Source organism: Musa acuminata, chromosome BXJ1-4 (genome assembly GCF_036884655.1).
Source record: "Musa acuminata AAA Group cultivar baxijiao chromosome BXJ1-4, Cavendish_Baxijiao_AAA, whole genome shotgun sequence".
Taxonomy (NCBI): domain Eukaryota; kingdom Viridiplantae; phylum Streptophyta; class Magnoliopsida; order Zingiberales; family Musaceae; genus Musa; species Musa acuminata.
Genome location: NC_088330.1, coordinates 36,094,185 through 36,111,720, shown reverse-complemented (window position 1 = coordinate 36,111,720; position 17,536 = coordinate 36,094,185). Strand labels below are relative to the sequence as shown.

At 36.9% G+C, this 17,536-nt stretch overlaps 2 protein-coding genes across 3 annotated transcripts; both read left to right on the top strand.

Moving 5' to 3' along the window:
* Positions 1 to 127: 127 nt before the first annotated feature.
* Positions 128 to 2,400, top strand: LOC135660542 (probable GDP-L-fucose synthase 1). Of its 2 annotated transcripts, XM_065176395.1 has the most exons (2): positions 128 to 1,356; positions 2,346 to 2,400. In XM_065176395.1, exons 1-2 carry the CDS (start codon positions 128 to 130, stop codon positions 2,383 to 2,385), a joined length of 1,269 nt encoding a protein of 422 aa, XP_065032467.1. In that variant the 3' UTR covers positions 2,386 to 2,400. The 2 variants fall into 2 exon arrangements, with proteins under 2 accessions (XP_065032467.1, XP_065032468.1); XM_065176396.1 differs by lacking the exon at positions 2,346 to 2,400 and having other exon boundaries at positions 128 to 1,542.
* Positions 2,401 to 5,249: 2,849 nt separating this feature from the next.
* Positions 5,250 to 16,132, top strand: LOC103983179 (ubiquitin receptor RAD23b). The gene is made up of 12 exons (XM_009400370.3): positions 5,250 to 5,409; positions 6,331 to 6,492; positions 8,008 to 8,046; positions 8,126 to 8,280; positions 11,575 to 11,752; positions 11,841 to 11,990; positions 12,069 to 12,134; positions 13,123 to 13,170; positions 13,245 to 13,354; positions 15,276 to 15,357; positions 15,438 to 15,553; positions 15,832 to 16,132. Exons 1-11 carry the CDS (start codon positions 5,344 to 5,346, stop codon positions 15,549 to 15,551), a joined length of 1,170 nt encoding a protein of 389 aa, XP_009398645.1. The 5' UTR covers positions 5,250 to 5,343; the 3' UTR covers positions 15,552 to 15,553; positions 15,832 to 16,132.
* Positions 16,133 to 17,536: the final 1,404 nt, after the last annotated feature.

Below are 17,536 nucleotides of genomic sequence, written 5' to 3'. Positions count from 1 at the left end.
GTGGTGGTAAGCGCACGGGGCGGTGATAGTATCTCAATCGCTTCGAGTTGGGATATTGTCGGGTCTCGTCAAGTTAAGAAAGGTCGGGAGAGAGCCACGTGGCAGGAACTGACTTTGCAGGACGCAAATGAATTCGGATCTCACAATCGGATCTTCAGATAACACGAGTTCACCCGCAAGATGCAAACCAAATCGCATTCGGATCTTTAAATTGGGCCCGATCCACCTTGTATGCATAGGTATGTATGGTCACGTGCTGCTCGCATGGCCCTCCCCATTTCTAGTTTCCCCATTTATTACTGGCAGTTCTTCCTACGATCTCCTCCCCGCAGCACCGCCACGACAAGGATCCGGCGATCTCCTCCGTCTCCCATTCTCCCGGATCAGCGAGATGGGTGCAGTCGAATCCGAGGCCACGGAGGTGATCGGCTCGTTCCTCTCCGATACGGCGGTAAAGGTGTTTATCGCCGGCCACCGCGGCCTCGTCGGTTCGGCCATCCACCGCAAGCTCCTCGCTCTCGGCTTCACCAACCTCCTCCTGCGCACCCACTCCGAGCTCGACCTCACCCGACAGGCCGACGTGGAGGCCTTCTTCGCCGCCGAGCGCCCCCGCTACGTCATCGTCGCCGCCGCCAAGGTCGGCGGCATCCACGCGAACTCCACCTACCCCGCCGACTTCGTCTCCGTCAACCTTCAGATCCAGACTAACATCATCGACGCCGCCCTCCGCTGTGCTGGCGGCGCTGTCCGCAAGCTCCTCTTCCTCGGCTCCTCCTGCATCTACCCTAAGCTCGCCCCTCAGCCCATCCCAGAATCCGCGCTTCTTTCCGGCCCCCTCGAGCCTACCAACGAGTGGTACGCGGTCGCCAAGATTTCCGGCATCAAGATGTGCCAGGCCTACCGGATCCAGCACGGCCTCGACGCCATCTCCGCCATGCCGACCAACCTCTACGGCCCCCACGACAACTTCCACCCGGAGAACTCCCATGTCCTTCCGGCCCTGATCCGGCGCTTCCACAAGGCCAAGATCTCCGGCGCCAAGGAGGTGGTCGTCTGGGGCACGGGTTCGCCTCTGAGGGAGTTCCTCCACGTGGATGACCTCGCCGACGCGGTGGTCTTCCTGATGGACCGGTACTCGGGGTTGGAGCACGTCAATGTGGGGAGCGGGAAGGAGGTGACAATAAAGGGGCTTGCGGAGATGGTGAAGGAAGTAGTTGGTTTCGAAGGGGACCTCGTGTGGGACTCGACGAAGCCCGATGGGACGCCAAGGAAGCTGATGGACAGCTCGAAGCTGGCTGGAATGGGGTGGGAGGCGAAGATCCCGCTCCGCCAGGGGCTGGCGGATACGTACAAGTGGTATGTGGATAACGTCATCGACCATTAGCCATCAACTAGTGTTCAATTGCATTATTACTTGAATCAGTGTTGTAGTCATGACCATCAATTTGCTTCTAGGACAAGTCTATTCAACACTAAGTACTGACCTATGTGCATCGATATTATATTGATTTACTTGTTCTATAAAATAGACTTAAGCTGTTACAGTGTTGTTGTTACTTGCATGCGTTAGATCGATAAAAAAATAAATATGGAAAATTGGTGGTTGAGTCTAGCGAGAATTGTATTTGCAAGAAAGTTCAGGTAAATATTCAACTTCACCAGCTGATGCTGTAGGTAACTTAATATCTTCACTGATGCATGAATCACACATTAGGGGTGAACTTAGTTTGGCTCTTCCGTCTGCAACTTTTTTTTAAACTGATCATTCTGCTATCTGATTTGCTGCTGCCTAAACCTATGACAGATTTTTATGAGTTTGCTCACATATTTTCTTCTTGTATACATGTAAACAAAAAGTGGCTTTTGGTATTTATCAAAGTATCTCTAGGAGTATTCTTATGAGGATTTTTTATGAAGGTTTTTGTGTTCAAATTGTTGTAGAGGTTTTTGATCTGTACACATTCAATCAAGCGGTTAGGTAACAGATGAATTGACGCAGCCACAGAAAAGTGTGTTCCTATTTGCTTGATGTTGTTCATGTTTTTTCCACCACACTATTTCAATTATGCTAAGTTGATTTTCTGGAGGAGTTTGTAGACGTTTTAATCCAATGCAATAAAAGTACCTTAAGATTATACATCGAGGTAAATTAGCAGTAACATTCGTCAGGCATTGTGCTTCTCTCCTGGATTAGGACTATGTTCTCCATAAATTGCTTTACTAGGTAAATCATTTCAATTTGAGGTTTTTGTTCCAAGAAATGACATGCAATATGCTTACAGTATTTTGTGGTTTGCTTATGCCATATAGCTGAACTGTTTCGATTGTAACTAATCTTGTTGCAGTATGATGGCCTCTTTAGTCTTCAGGTGGAAGCTATGGTAGCCCCTCTTAGACTATACTCAAGAAAGTTGTCAAGGCCTTCCCATATCAATTTTCTGTTCTTCTGCTCATTGGGATGTTTCACCAGTTTATGTAGATACTAGAGGAGAAAAAGTATTATAAGTCCTAATTTATCTTCCTTTTCTCCCGTTTTATTTTCTGATTTTGGTTGATGACTCAAGGTTCATTCTACACTTCGATTATGTAGAAAACCACTCAACATTTCTGATCTCCAAGCTTTGTTGCTTGAATAACTATGTAGAAAACCTTGTGCAAACTTCGTTTCAGATCCAATAGGAGATCAAATTGTTGATCCATTTCCATCTGTTGACCTAGAATTCAAGATCAGTCTACCTTTCTTTATCTTATGCCACATAAACCAAGAACTTTTGCGAGTTTGAATTAGCCAGATTATACATATCCTGAAGACCTATGTTTATTTATATTGGGCGTAATCTTCTTAGTAATCTCATGTTTGACTTTTCTGTTCAATTGCAACGGATTTGTCTGTGGCTTGAAATTGCATGCCTTTTGGGTTGCATCTTTATATTGCCTCCAGCTGTATGTGCAAAAATAAGATATGCCTTGGGAAGCCACTTCAAGATTGTGCCATGCCTTTGTACTTTCAGCTAAACTACTATATTTTGTACCTTAATCGAAGCCCTTATGTTCTATGTCATGTGTTCGCTGACTTACAGATTGTAGGCTGTGGTATCCTCTGAGAATTCAGGATCTCCACTTGCATCTCAAAGATCTTTCCTGTTGACAATTTGCACCTACTTTGCTTCTGTCTATGTGAATTTTACATGGCATTCCCTGTATAAGATATACATCTCTATTAGGAAAAGTGACTCCTCTACGACATTCTTCTTCATACCATATTATCCATCCTCACTTTTCTGACTACCTAGTAATGGATGCAAGAGCTGATTACTGGACATACAGAATGTTGCGATAATCTTTCCTGGAGCAATCGGTTGCTGATATAAAGTTTGTGCTTTTTGTCAATTATGTTACTACATGGTGATAAATTAGCAAATTCTCCAGATATCTATATTTGGAGGATCATTTGCCCACTTGTTTGATGCACATGATGGGATAAAAATTTGATATTGGTTACTGAATTCGGAATTTTAGTAATCATTTCTAAGTAAATATAATCAGTGATCAATATGGAAATATTGAATTGTCAGATGACTTTTGCTTAGCTATTTTGTCACAAGTGCTCTTGAATTTTGATTCTTCTGTTCTTCAATGCGAATTAGACCCCCAAAAAAAAATTGCTGCTGTCATATTCCTTATGGTATCGCCTTGATTTGAATGTCATGATTTTAACCTACTCATTTATTTTTATTAAATGTGGCTTTTTCATCAAACTATGCTGATCTTGTTGGGTAGTCAACTCATCTAGGGAGATAACAGCTTGTGTCAATCTTTATTAAGTGGCATGTTTAGATGAAGTCAATCAAGTTTCTTTTGTTTTAGATTCATCTTTTATGGCATTTTCTGATCCCACAGGTATTGGAAACTAATTCATATGCATTTTTTTCTATACATCTACCAATGATCAATCCATTTCTGCAATTAGAATTTGGTAAATATCCAGTGAATATGGATCAGTATCTATTAGTTTGATCAGTATTTAAATTTTTCATCACAACTATGACATCCTTTTGATTCAAACAATATTTTTTTCACAAGATATGATTTTTGTGTAACATTGGTAGAAAGGAAAGGAACTATGGAGTGTATTCTATTTTTGTTTGTTGTTTGGTGAACCTGTTTCTCCTGCCATTTTGTTTATATAATTGCAATCATTTTTTTCCAATGAAAACTCTTGACAGTTCTCATTATACACACACAAAACTCACCACAGATTCTACCCATTCTATTTCTCCAACTTGGTGTCATAAATATACTCCACAAACCATCACAATATTGTAAAAGTTGTTCATCTTTTGTCAATAAGATGGTGCTTCCTAACATGAGCACTAAGAATCAACTCTAATTGTACTAATTTTAGATTGGTACCAGTTTTAGATTTTCTACTTCAAAATGGGGGCAAATTCATGGTGGGATATCTTCTTGTCTTGACCTTGTTCTTCTCCTTTATGGACAAAAATTTCAAGGATAATGAATAAAGCTAAAAAAAATAATTTATTCCATAATGTGCATTATAAAATGGGAATTTTTTATATAGAGCTTAATGACAAAAAAAAAGTGTAAATGATTCAAAAAAATGGATATTGATTTTAAATATAGTATCTTGTAATAGTTTAATAAATTTTTTTGCTATCTAAATTAGCTAGTGTATTATTTTGAAACCTTCTATAACTAAAAATATTGATTCGTCAATCTTTTATAAGTGTATACATTACATCATTACTAAATCTATATTTTTAAGTATATATTAATATTTTTTTTGTTAATATTCATTCAAATAATTTAAATTAACCTGTCTTGATTAATAATAACAATAGTTAGTTAGTTTGAGTTGCAACAGCAAAATTAAAAATACCTAATACATAAGAGTCTTATCATCATAAGAATATTAATTATAAGCTGTTAAGGTTAGTTTGAACCTCTAACGTACAATCCAAAATGTATGGTCTATGAAAATTGGACTTTACGTTACTATTCCACCCACGTTACAGCCCGCCGAAGAAGACAAAAAGGAATACGTTTTCTACTCACTAATGAGTACTCACGACATTACCTTCATTTTCATTTGACGGACGTATGGGTCCGTCGGTATCTTTAGATCGGACAGAGTGCCAGGTCAGGAAGTTGTATCGACGGGTCGGTACATTATTTCCGACTTCCTTTTTTTTCTTCTCTTATTATATATCGTTCTTCCTTCAGTTAGGGTTCCGCTCGTCTCCCATTGTCGCTCGCCCGCTTTCGAGAAGAGGAGAAAGATTTGGGGTGTTAGGAGACGGGGAACGAAGGGTTTCGATCGCGATGAAGCTGACGGTGAAGACACTGAAGGGCACCCACTTCGTGATCCGGGTTCAGCCCAACGACACGGTACAATCCCGAGCCCACCGGAACATCGACTTCGTCGGTTCTTCCCTGGGACGGGCGTTCCGTAGTTTTTGGTCTTATTGTCTTTTCTGTTCCTCCTGTTTCAGATTTTGAGGGATGGAATATGTACTATCCTTTCTACCTTCATGTCCTTTTTAATCAATTTCTTTTTGCTAGGATATACTTTTCTTGATTACTATTTGATCTATTTCCTGACTTTTAATGCTAATGCGGATGTGTGTCAATCGGTAGATTTCTATATTGATTAGCAGTTGGGGTGGTTTTTCGGCCTCTCCCCAACTTCTGTTTTTTTCCTTCGTGTTGAGTGCTTATAGGACCTGAGCTTTATTGGCACATGTTGTTAAACCTCTTTGTCTGTTTTCTTAACTTATAATTATCGTATACAAACCATTGGTTAAGGATATTGAATATCCAGAGAAAATGGGGGAACATCTCTGGAGTATTAAAGTTGTTTGTGCGTGTGCTCAGTGTCCGTTAGTAGCTTATAAAAGCTCATTAGTTAATCAAATTGATGTCTTCTATATGGAAACACATAGGTTTCTCAACATCTGTGTTTTATCAGGAACTACATGCAAACATTTATTTGATTATGGTTATGGGGTTTTGCATTCTAACAATTTTATGTGCGTTCTTTGTGCAATGAATAAGATCTGTGATGGAACCCACTTTATTCTTTCTCTGTGTTTTCTTGTTGAGCTATCAACTGGTCACTGATTGTTGGATGATCTGAAAAAAGAAAAGGATAAAAATAACTCTTAGTTAAGACTGTTTGGAGAAACTGTTGATATCGACCTTACACATCAATTAACATGTAATGTTTGTTGAGGATGATTAGTTCTTTTAGCTGTTCAGTGCTATTGTTGTATAACAGTTTGCTGATGAACATTTTCTTTTATGTACCAGATTATTGCTGTGAAGAAAAACATTGAGCAAGAACAAGGAAAAGACAGCTATCCGTGGGGGCAACAATTGCTGATTCATAATGGAAAAGTTTTAAAAGATGAAACCACATTGGAAGAGAACAAAGTTAATGAAGATGGTTTCCTTGTAGTCATGCTTAGCAAGGTATATATGTTACAGGCAATATTTGAATTCAATAAATAGTTTTCTATTGTTTAGCTTGCAATAGCAATCCAAAATTAGTTTGGCTGTTATGTTGTAACTAGAAATTTTACAGATTTAACCTTGTATTAAACCAAAATGTACTTGTATTGTGAGGGTAGCATGTTACTAGCAAATTCCAAACGAAGTGAGAAACTTGAAAAATGTTGTTGTTCTAGATTTCATTCAGTAGAATATCTATACAAGCATTCTTGCCACTTGCTATTTGCTGAAAGAAAGGTTTCAAGATTGGTAACCATATAATACTTAGCTTACACAATATTTTCTCCTTGTCTGTTTTGTCATTGGTTGTTTCACGATCAGTACATGTACCTCTGTATATATCTTATAGTGAGCTTGCAATGCCGGATATGTGCATATTGTAAACTTATGGTTTTCAAATTTGTTTTCCACATTAATTTCCTGGGTCAGTTTACCATGAGTGTTGCTGTTGGATGTACATGGGGTTGCTTCCATCTTCTCTGAAAACATCAAACATCAGATGGCATGATTTCTAATCACAATACAACTATGCAGGTCATTGTTATGTCTGTCGATTAGTAGAAGTTCCTGTAACAAGTGTAACTATCTGCGCTGTGACATTCATAGTCTGTTTTTATTTCTTGTGGTAACAAAAGTCTTCTTTTAAAGTGGGTTACTGCCAACTGGTAATATTTCTTCATGTGATTCAGAATTATGTGAATTGCTTCATAAAAAAATTCTTTGTTTTCGCATAGAGTCATTTTGTAATTTTGATATGCAAGTCAAGATCAAGCGAATATTTGATAACTTACACTTCTCAGATATATTCCAAGGCACAGTTACTAAACATTTTATCTCTCTAGATGTTCTGTTTGTTTGACAGATGTTTCAGTTTATAGTTATGAAATTGATTGGAGATCTAAGACATGGCAGAGAGTTACTATAGGAATTGGTTTTATGGACAAGAATAAACAAAACTTTTCACCTTTTCATTCATTTACACTTAGTAAACCCATGGGGTAAGTCCTATAAATTTTCGGATTTTACAGAAAAATGAGTATTATATGTCACATAAAATTTGACTAATTTTCAAGATCCAGTTAAATATGTAAAATAGTTTATTACATTAAAATGCACATTATTTTCTTCTACATTTTTGTGAACAATGTGTTTGAATGACATGTTATAGGCTCATTTTTCTTGCTCTTCTTAACGTCTTATCTATTTAAAGTTGGAGATTTTTTATATTTTACTGTATTATAGTTGCAATTCTTCTTATTCTTCCTGCTGTAATTCCTCTCTTTTTCTTTTTTTGTCTTTAATAACTTTCTTACTTCAGATTGGCTATTAAGTATACATTCCATCTCTCAACAAGTGGTTTAATTTTGTTGTCATCATGCCTTGTATTTGGCATACTAGTACTATTTTTTGGACTTGCTGCATTTATGTTTCTTTTTTGTTGTATTTAATGCACTTAATTGCTTCATTATTTTTCAGAGTAAAGCTGCAGGCTCCAGTGGGTCTTCATCTGCACAGGTAGTACTTGTATTACATACATTTTTTGTTCCTGAAAGAATTAGCACATAGTCTTTTCTGACCAAGTTTTTGTATTTAGCCTCCAACAACTTCTGCAGTCCAGCATCCTGCTCCCAAGGAACCTCCAGCTCAAGTTCCAGTGCAAGTTCCAGCTCAAGTTTCAGCACAAACTCCATCGCAAGTTCCTGCACAAGTTCCACCTCGAATTTCAGCAGAAGCTCCATCACAAATTCTGTAAGTCCACTGTGTGACACCTTTTCCCCTTCTTAAGAATATGTCCCACAACATTGGTGTATCATCTGTGTCGGTCCGAGTTTCTTCTTGTTCCAGGGCCACAATTAGTTTTCTTCAACTGGTTCTTAAGGATCCAACTTGGAGTTTGAGTTCTGTATACAATTAGTATTTGCTTGTCATTCTATAATGTATACATAGCACATTAATTCAAATTCATTAGTATGACTTTAGAGTTTGTTTGTGTTTGACTTTTTTTTTTTACCACTCATTGTCAAAGTGCAGTTCCAGGAAAGGCATAAGTCTCTTTGAGTTTATTAATTATTGTGCTTTCTTTAAGGAGCCTTTGTAGATGAAATATCCTTTCGAAGTGTTATCCGCCAACTCATTATGGTTAATTAGTTAACCTTAAAGGAAAGGCTAGCTCATGTTTTGACGACACATTAAATGATGATGGCTTCTTAAATTGCTTGGCCTCTTGGCTTGCAAAGTACATGTTCTTTTTTTCAAGGAGACAAAGGTTTTCCATTTAATGTTAGTGAAGGCTAAAATGCTTGCTCTGATGCATTTCAATTATGTTATGAGCAATTTCTGCATCTTCTAATAGTATAGTCTTACCAATTTGTAATGTCTTCAGCCTTTGCATCTGTTGTCTCCACCATCTAGTTGTCATTTAATGAATCAACCAACTAGTGGTCAACCAGTAGGGTCATAGATCTTGTTCTTTACCTTAAAAAAAGGATCATGACAATTTTTGCAGCCTCTTATATTCCTTAGTTTGAGTCAAAATCTTTTTGGAGCATGATCTGTGAAAATACTTAAGTTGTATTTAAGACATGAACGCATGAGACATACCAACATAAATTCATAAAAAAAGTTTTGTTGAGGTTTATAGTATGCCTTCATCATTAATTTTTCTTAAGAAGCTGTCATGAAATTTACCATTAATGCCATGTTAAGGTATATCCTCCATGATGTGAATGACCACAATTCAAGTCATGGGAGCCTCTCTACTTGCAGGGGTGAGTTTATGTCGTTTGACCTTCTTACCCACATTTGTGGGAGCCATATTTACTCAGCCATCCTTTTTAGATGTTAAAGTGTATTGACAGTTTTATGTCAATGCATGCTTGAAATCCAGAAAACATACTTAAGCTTGAACTCAAGAACTGCCCAGTATTTCTATTAATTCATAGTTTACTTTTGGTATCTTTGCTTCTTTCTCTTTATATTATTTATATGTGATGGTTTATGAGCTACTTCTCAAACTTAAAGGAAGGTCGTATTTCTTGATGCAAATAAATAGATAAGGTTGACCTTAAATTCTGCTAAATTTAGATGCATCCCAACTAGAAGAAATAATTTGATATCTAACCCTTTGATCACGAAATGTGAAGTGTTATGCCAATTGGATGGGTTCTTGTCAGGAACAGGAGAAAAAAGAACAAACAAGTGAAATAACTTCATTGTAGCATGTGAGTACCAGAAAGATCTGTTTTTGTCCAGGAGGTCAAACATCTAGACATCACAATATGAACAACGATCTCAATTGCAACATGACCTAAATAAGAGATGTCTTCTTTTATTGCCTATGGTTGTAAGGTCTGCGCTAGCAAGGCTAATGGTGCAGTCCTACATGTGCAAATATGGTCTCAAGAAAAGCAAAACCAACATGGAGGACACCATTAGAGAGAGAGAATCCTACTAGCCTTAAAATAATTGATCAAATTTCTTAATGGTAAAAGTTAAGCCAGGTCATTGGAGTAGCAAAGCTAATGTGTGGGAGGTAATCATTGGGATAGTGCAATGAGAGGATTCTTAGCCTTAGAACGAGTGATCAAATTTTGAACTGACATATCCATTAGAATTGCAAGTGTAAATATCATCTTCTATCTTTCTGTCCACATTCTGTTTTGTGTATTTTTTGGCCAGGACCTATATATTATGTGTAAAAATTAGTGGTAGGTATTATGTGCTCGATGCTCTGAAATGCAGTCTGGTGGCCATGTACATGTGGTTGTATGACCATTCCATAAGTTTGTTTGGCCTCAGTATGCAGTGGTGTTGCATACATGAAATCTATCCTACATAATTGTTCCACCCTTTCCTGAAAATATGATCATATACATGTGTTATATATTCTTCTCAACAATATTGCTTTAACGGTGGTTACTATTATCTTGGTGCTGTCATGTATGGTCTCTGAATATGGCATTCATTATTTAAACCTTTTTGTTTTTGAATTATCGCCTAAAATAAGTTTTAAATTAATGTTATTCTATAAGTTTAAGTTAGAACCTAAATTACAATAATGATATTTTATAATCTTTTTAGGTGGATGTGACATATATTTTGCTATTAATAACTTAGGCTTGTTGTCGATCGAGACATGCCAAAACATACTGCACTAGAAAGGTATAGGAGCATTCCATGTTGACTCATGCCAATGATCTTGATGTATGGCTAAATTAAATTTTGATGGCTGACACTATTCCATATCAAAGAAATATCAGCTTAGGCCTTTGTGCCATGAAACAACTATCATTGCTTAATTATGTACTAATTTTGTTGAACTGCATCTGCTTTTAAATACCACAAGTAAGCCAACACTGTTGATTGCCTTCATCCATGCTTTTAAGACTTTGGTTTGTTCTTTTGGTGCATCAATTATGATTTATGCAATACCCAAAAATGACAATTATGGCAGTTGATGTTAGTAGAAACAATCACGCAACTTGGTGTGTTTCTCAAAAAATTATTGAGATAACCGAGACTTTTATGCACTAAGATAACCCTAACTTTTACCTGAACTTTCTTGGAATCTGGCACTATCTTGGGAGTTTGGTCATCAATTTGATAACCAATTCTAAATGAGTCCAAAACGTAAGTTGAACATGATGGATGCATATTTCTAGGTTTGGATGAAGATGTTAGTTAGTGGCCAACTAATTGGGAACACCCTTGTATGATGTTTCGTTTTTTACTATAGTGAGTTACAAAGCTTTCTTGCAATGTGATGCTGTATAAACAGCTTATTTGCATATATATTAGACTACGAGCTCAAAGCAAGCTACTTTTGGCTGGTCCTTTAATTTATATTAGCAGACTTCTATCATCTATTTTGAAATGGAAATCTTGTTTTTAAACTTTTATGGTTCAGTAAAAGCAGAAATTTTCATGTAAATTTCCCTTCCATGATTCTTGAACATCTAGTCATCTACAAAACCTTTATTTGCAGTAACATCTGCTGATAACTCTGTTCCACTTGGAAAAGTAACTAGGAGTCATGTTTTTCAGGGCATCTGCTGACGCCTATGGTCAAGCTGCATCTAATTTAATTGAGGGGAGTAATCTTGAGCAGATGGTTGGTCAATTGATGGAGATGGGTGGTGGTAACTGGGATAGAGAGACAGTTTTGCTTGCACTTCGTGTTGCTTACAACAACCCAGAGCGTGCTGTGGAATACTTGTATTCTGTAGGCAGTTGATATATCCTCAACAGTAAAACTGGCAAAAAAGGAAAAAACTATGATATCATTGACAGTTTTTATATTTTTACATCAGGGTATCCCAGCAACAGCAGAAATTGCAGTTCCAGTTGATCCTTTCCCTTCATCTCAGGCATTTGCTCAAGGGGCTGATTCAACTGATTTAGCTGCTCCAGGTCATCCCTCTGGTGCACCAAATTCCTCTCCTTTGAATATGTTTCCACAGGTTCAGCATTACACCTCAGTACGGTTGTTATTGTTTGTTTTATGTGGCACTTAAAAACCCACTGTTTAACTCTAACAGGGCAATATTAATACTGGAGTGGGTACTGGTGGTGGATCTCTCGACTTCCTGAGAAATAACCAACAGGTATGTTAATCTGAAGTCTGAAAGATATTTCAGTCCTTTTTCACATGTCTAATCCTCCTTTATACTAATTGCTATTTTTCAGTTATGTTTGATAGTGGGTTTTAACTTTCAAAAGGAACTTGCTAGCCTAGCTGTGGAAGGAAATATTATCACATGCTCTGGAGCACAAAACATTATGACATTTTGAAAGTTTCCGAAGTGTACTAGATTTCAGGTTGTCCTTGTAAATTGCAATTTTGCGGGTAGTGTTTTTCCAATTTAAATTGTCCAGGGAAAAATGCTAAGTACAAATTGAACTGCTATGTTCCAGTTTAAGCAGTAATTTTATTTAGGAAACAAATTGTAGTATTAGCATGTCATGTTGAACGATGGTAAAAATGAATCTAATTATCTTTGATCTGAATGATACTCTTCATTAGATATTTCCAATCGGGAAATTGAGTCAGTTTAATTAAACCCTAATATTTTTAAATTTACTGTACCTACCACAACCATCACTAGTGTTTCTGCAGTAATAAGCTGTTGTTTCTGATGATTACAATTATCCATATGGCAAGCCACACTATATGATTTGGTTACCTCTATTGTTGATTTTTTATCTTTGATTCTCATGACTGTAATCACTATATTCTTTATTTTTGCAAGGGTTGAATTGCTGACTTCTATATCTGTAGTTTTTCTTTCTTTAGTCAGAAAAGTTCTGAATCAATTAGAACTGACTCACTATTAAATATTAATGCAATGCATGTTAGTTCTGCTGCAAACTGGAAGAATTACATGTTGTAAAATTCAGCATAATAAGACCATGTTAGCTATCAGTTAGGTGATAAAACCAACTCAATGAAGCTGCATTTGTACCTATAAATGATTGGACATAATTACTGGATCAAAAGGAGCTTTGCCAGTGGATTAAACTCGGAACTTATAAAGCTCTAGATGGTTTAGAGTTTTCAAATCACCATTTTAAGACGTCTAACTGTTATTGTAGTTCTTAGCTCTGCGGGCAATGGTTCAAGCAAATCCACAGATTTTACAGGTCAGTACTCTCTCATCTGAGGTTAAATTTGCGTAAAAAATGTAACGTCTTTTAAAACCATTGCTTTCTTGCAGCCAATGCTTCAGGAACTAAGCAAGCAAAATCCTCAACTTTTAAGATTGATACAAGAGCATCATGCAGAGTTTCTTCAGTTAATAAATGAACCTATTGAAGGGTTTGAAGGGTGAGTTATTATAATGCAAACTATGATTATTGAAGTGCTTTGTTTTTAATACCCTAAATTTCTATCTGATAGATATCTGGCTATGGTGCTAAACAGCACTACAAGTCTCTGTTAATAATGCAAACTATGATTATTGAAGTGCTTTGTTTTTAATACCCTAAATTTCTATCTGATAGATATCTGGCGATTGGTGCTAAACAGCACTACAAGTCTCTGTTGTGTCGTTTGAGGCATCAGCTAATTCCAGAGTCTACTGGATATATGAGCTGCCACTAGTTATTTTAAACTTTTAGTTGTATTGTCATGCTCTGTGTAACAACCTTTTTTCTTGTCTCATCTGTCATATTATTGTTGTTCCATATCCTCTTTGAGTAACACATAATGAGTTCAGTGGCCTGCTTGCTCTAAGATTATAGAGAGGCTTCATCCACCCTTCTTTCTACCATCTTTTCCTACCTTTTTCTATTTATTCTTGAATTCTAGTTTGTAGTTTTGTATCTGATGAGAAGGATCATGTAGAAGATTGGGGTGATGAATGGATTTTGCCTAAGTGGATTAGAATGGATTGGTGAAAACATGGAAGAAGCCTGCAGTAATGGAATGGGGGTGAAATAGGGGAAATGTGAATGTGGGATAAGCAAGGTCATTAGTTGTGATGGAGGTGGAGATCATGATTGTGTTGGAGGGGAGTAGCTGTTCTATGAAGGCAATGGTCATGGAGTGTGCCTCTAGTGGATGTTGAGATTGTGTCTTAACTGTGTTGGGTTCCTTTTCTTGGTGGTGATGGTGGTTTTGCTGTTGGTTGAGATGCAGGTGATCTGGTGCCTGGCAAAACGAAATAGGGAGACTGAGTTGGAAGATGAATATGAGGATGATTTGGAGGTAAAAAGAAGACCTGATGTATCTGTTGTTAGGTAAAATTTGAGGCATCTATATTATTCCCCTCCTAAGAGGCGGAAGTATTTTTTGCAAAATGGTTAGATAATACTTTATACAGCTGTATGTAGAGTAGATATTGTTTAAAATTAGACTTTCCCTTTTTCATCTGTAGGAACTCGGTAAATTAGAGTATGCTGCTTTCCTCAAGCCCTTTGATGAAGATGGTTTTACGTTGTCTGATTAGGGTGCTTCTATCCAATGACCCTATGCTAAGGCACCCTATGAAGATGGTTTTACTTTGCTAAGGCACCCTATGATTAGGGTGCTTCTATCCAATGACCCTATGCTAAGGCACCCTATGATTAGGGTGCTTCTATCCAATGACCCTTTGCTAAGGCACCCTAGGATTAGGGTGCTTTCCTCAAGCCCTATGCTTCTATCCAATGACCCTATGAAGATGGTTTTACTTTGCTAAGGCACCCTATGATTAGGGTGCTTCTATCCAATGACCCTATGGTTTTACTTTGTCTGATTATCATAGTTGTTGTGATGTATTTGCTAAGGCACTCTTATGCTTAATACATTGGGGTGGACATGAGGTTTGGGGGAATGTTATAGTTGAGTGTAATGACCCTATGGTACTTGGAAATTACAGCAAATTCTAAACTCAATTGAGGTTGGGAAGTCCGAGCCAATCAAGTACACAAAAGAAAAGAATGTATGTTGAATAACCTATTGAGACTAGTAAATATTGAAGTATTAGTCTGCTTGCAACTGTCTGCTTCACAATATTAATGAAACAATTCTATGTATTGCTAATCCACTTGTCATGAGGATTTGACTCCTTAGCCATGTTTGTAACCATCTTTGCATCTGCATATTTTTGTAGCTTTCTTTGTTGAAGTCTTATTCTGTCCAGAATGTTACAATTTGTGGGACCCACTGCAGGATTATCGACTTGTTCTTGTATATGTTTTTCTGATTCTCAAATTCATCCCTCATATCTTAAAGTCCCAAATGTTTACGTATTTAAAATTTTCAGGGACATGTTTGATCAGGCTGATCAAGATGAGATGCCGCATACCATAAATGTGACAGCTGAGGAACAGGAGGCAATCCGAAGAGTATGTTGTTTTGTCCTCTTTAATCTCTACACGCACTGTTATGTTATGGCCTTTTAATCTCCTCCAACCACATTGTTCAGCTTGAAGCAATGGGATTTGACCGAGCACGCGTGATCGAAGCATTCCTAGCTTGCGACAAGAATGAGCAGTTGGCAGCAAACTATTTATTGGAGCATGCTGGTGATGAAGATTGAAGGTACTTTGCTAATTTTACTTACACACAGCTTTCATTAAGCATGATCAACTTAGTAACTCTTTTCACTGCTATCAAAATTAGAATGCTCCATGAATCATCCAGATCCTGATATATATCTTAAGTGAAAAATAATTTTATGTCAGTGTCAGTGTTTCTGGACAATAACAGACATTCTATGCTTGACATGCTTCACGTCTATTTCAGCAATATCTATAATATCTCTTTAATCAGTTGTTTGTTCACTATTGCTTACAAGTAACTGATTGCATTATGCTTAGGGATTTGGCATATGCCAACATTTTATCTCTTGAATGCCACATGGATCTCTGTTGAAACCAAGACACCTGAATGATGTGAAGGTCTTTCACGCTTCTCTGATCACCTAATTGAACCTATTTCAAGGGTTAATGACTTGATACCGAACTTACCGTTTGAGAGAACTGTACTTTGAATGGAGAGAGAGAGAGAGAGAGAGAGAGGCTGTAGTGGCGAACTCAGAGGGGGCACTTCTATTTATTAAATTCGTTCTGAACATTTAATCTTTGGTGATAAAAATTCAACAATGTCTTTTCTTCCATACGAGTTACATTCTTCATGTCCATTTTGGTTGCTGGTTTCATCTTGGCCTATTCCCCGTCATATGGTTGAACTAAATTGAGATTTTTTTGAGCTGCGTGTGTTGTGAACAGCAAACCCGTCAACGTCAGCCAAAATGGCGGCACAGCTAAGTTTATTGCTGCTGTCTCCTCGATGGGTTTGATGCAGACTCGACACCCCTGATGTAAAAGGTCGATGGTGAAGTAGGCTTTGTTTAATCGGGATGGTGACGGTGAGATTCGTGCTCATCGTAGTCAAGCTTATTTAATTCTAATTACCTGCAACGGCTTTAGAACAGGGCAAGACTACCTGCCCTGATGCCCCAAAACGGCTGTGCCTCTCTCTCTCTCTCTCTCTCTCTAATGCAGCATCCATCTGGTGCGTTGGATGTTTTGCTTCCTCACCTCCTGGTACGCAGCGGAGACTGACTTGCCACTTTTTTTCAGTTGTTCGACTCAGATGGTTTGGTGTTAGGAATTGCTATAACGTATTAATTTTAGAATCAATGTGAGGGGTAGTTATGCGAAATAGCTAGTCATTACCCATACGTCAAATCATCGGATATTGTGGTTACAAGGGATTTTATACGAACTAAATTAATCTTCTTGGGGATATGATTAGACTGTAACCTTTTGATATATTTTAAAAGGTTCCTTAAGGATTCTTTGAGATATGAAATTAAGTACCACTTCTATTCAGGTTTATAAGTTCATATAGTCGTAACCCAGTTTCAATACAACATAATAAGTATTGACAATGAATTAGGAGGCTCGTTTAGCCTTCAAATGATTTTGTTTTAAGCTGAAAATTAATATATATTTAATTTTATATGTCTCCTAATTTCATACAAAATTCATAATAATTCAAGATCATTTGATAAGCTAAAATAGTAAAATAAAATTTCTTTATAGAATTGTTCGATGACTTAAGTGATAATAACTAGTTCATTTGATTATAAAATAAATTATTAAAAAAATTATTAGTGGAATCTAGATGAATTTCTAGGTTAAGTATATTTTATTTATTAAGAGATTTTATTAAAAAAATTATGAATTATTATAAATCTATAATTCAAGAGATAAGGTTCTTAATTAAGGCATCTCATAACCCTCTCAATTTGATAAGTGTGTTACTCCTGGATATGATCTTTCACTGACATTTTTATTTTTGAGTTCAATCGAGTATAAGTTTAATTCATTGTAAAATAATGATCATATAAATAATCGTATTCATTATGTATTTTGGAAAATATCTTTTGAATAGTATGATTATCATAAGATAAATATAAATAAATATATATATTATAAATAGAAAAAATATAAATTATGATAAAAATATCTTATATCCATGTATATATGATGACGTGCAATGTGATAATATACAAAT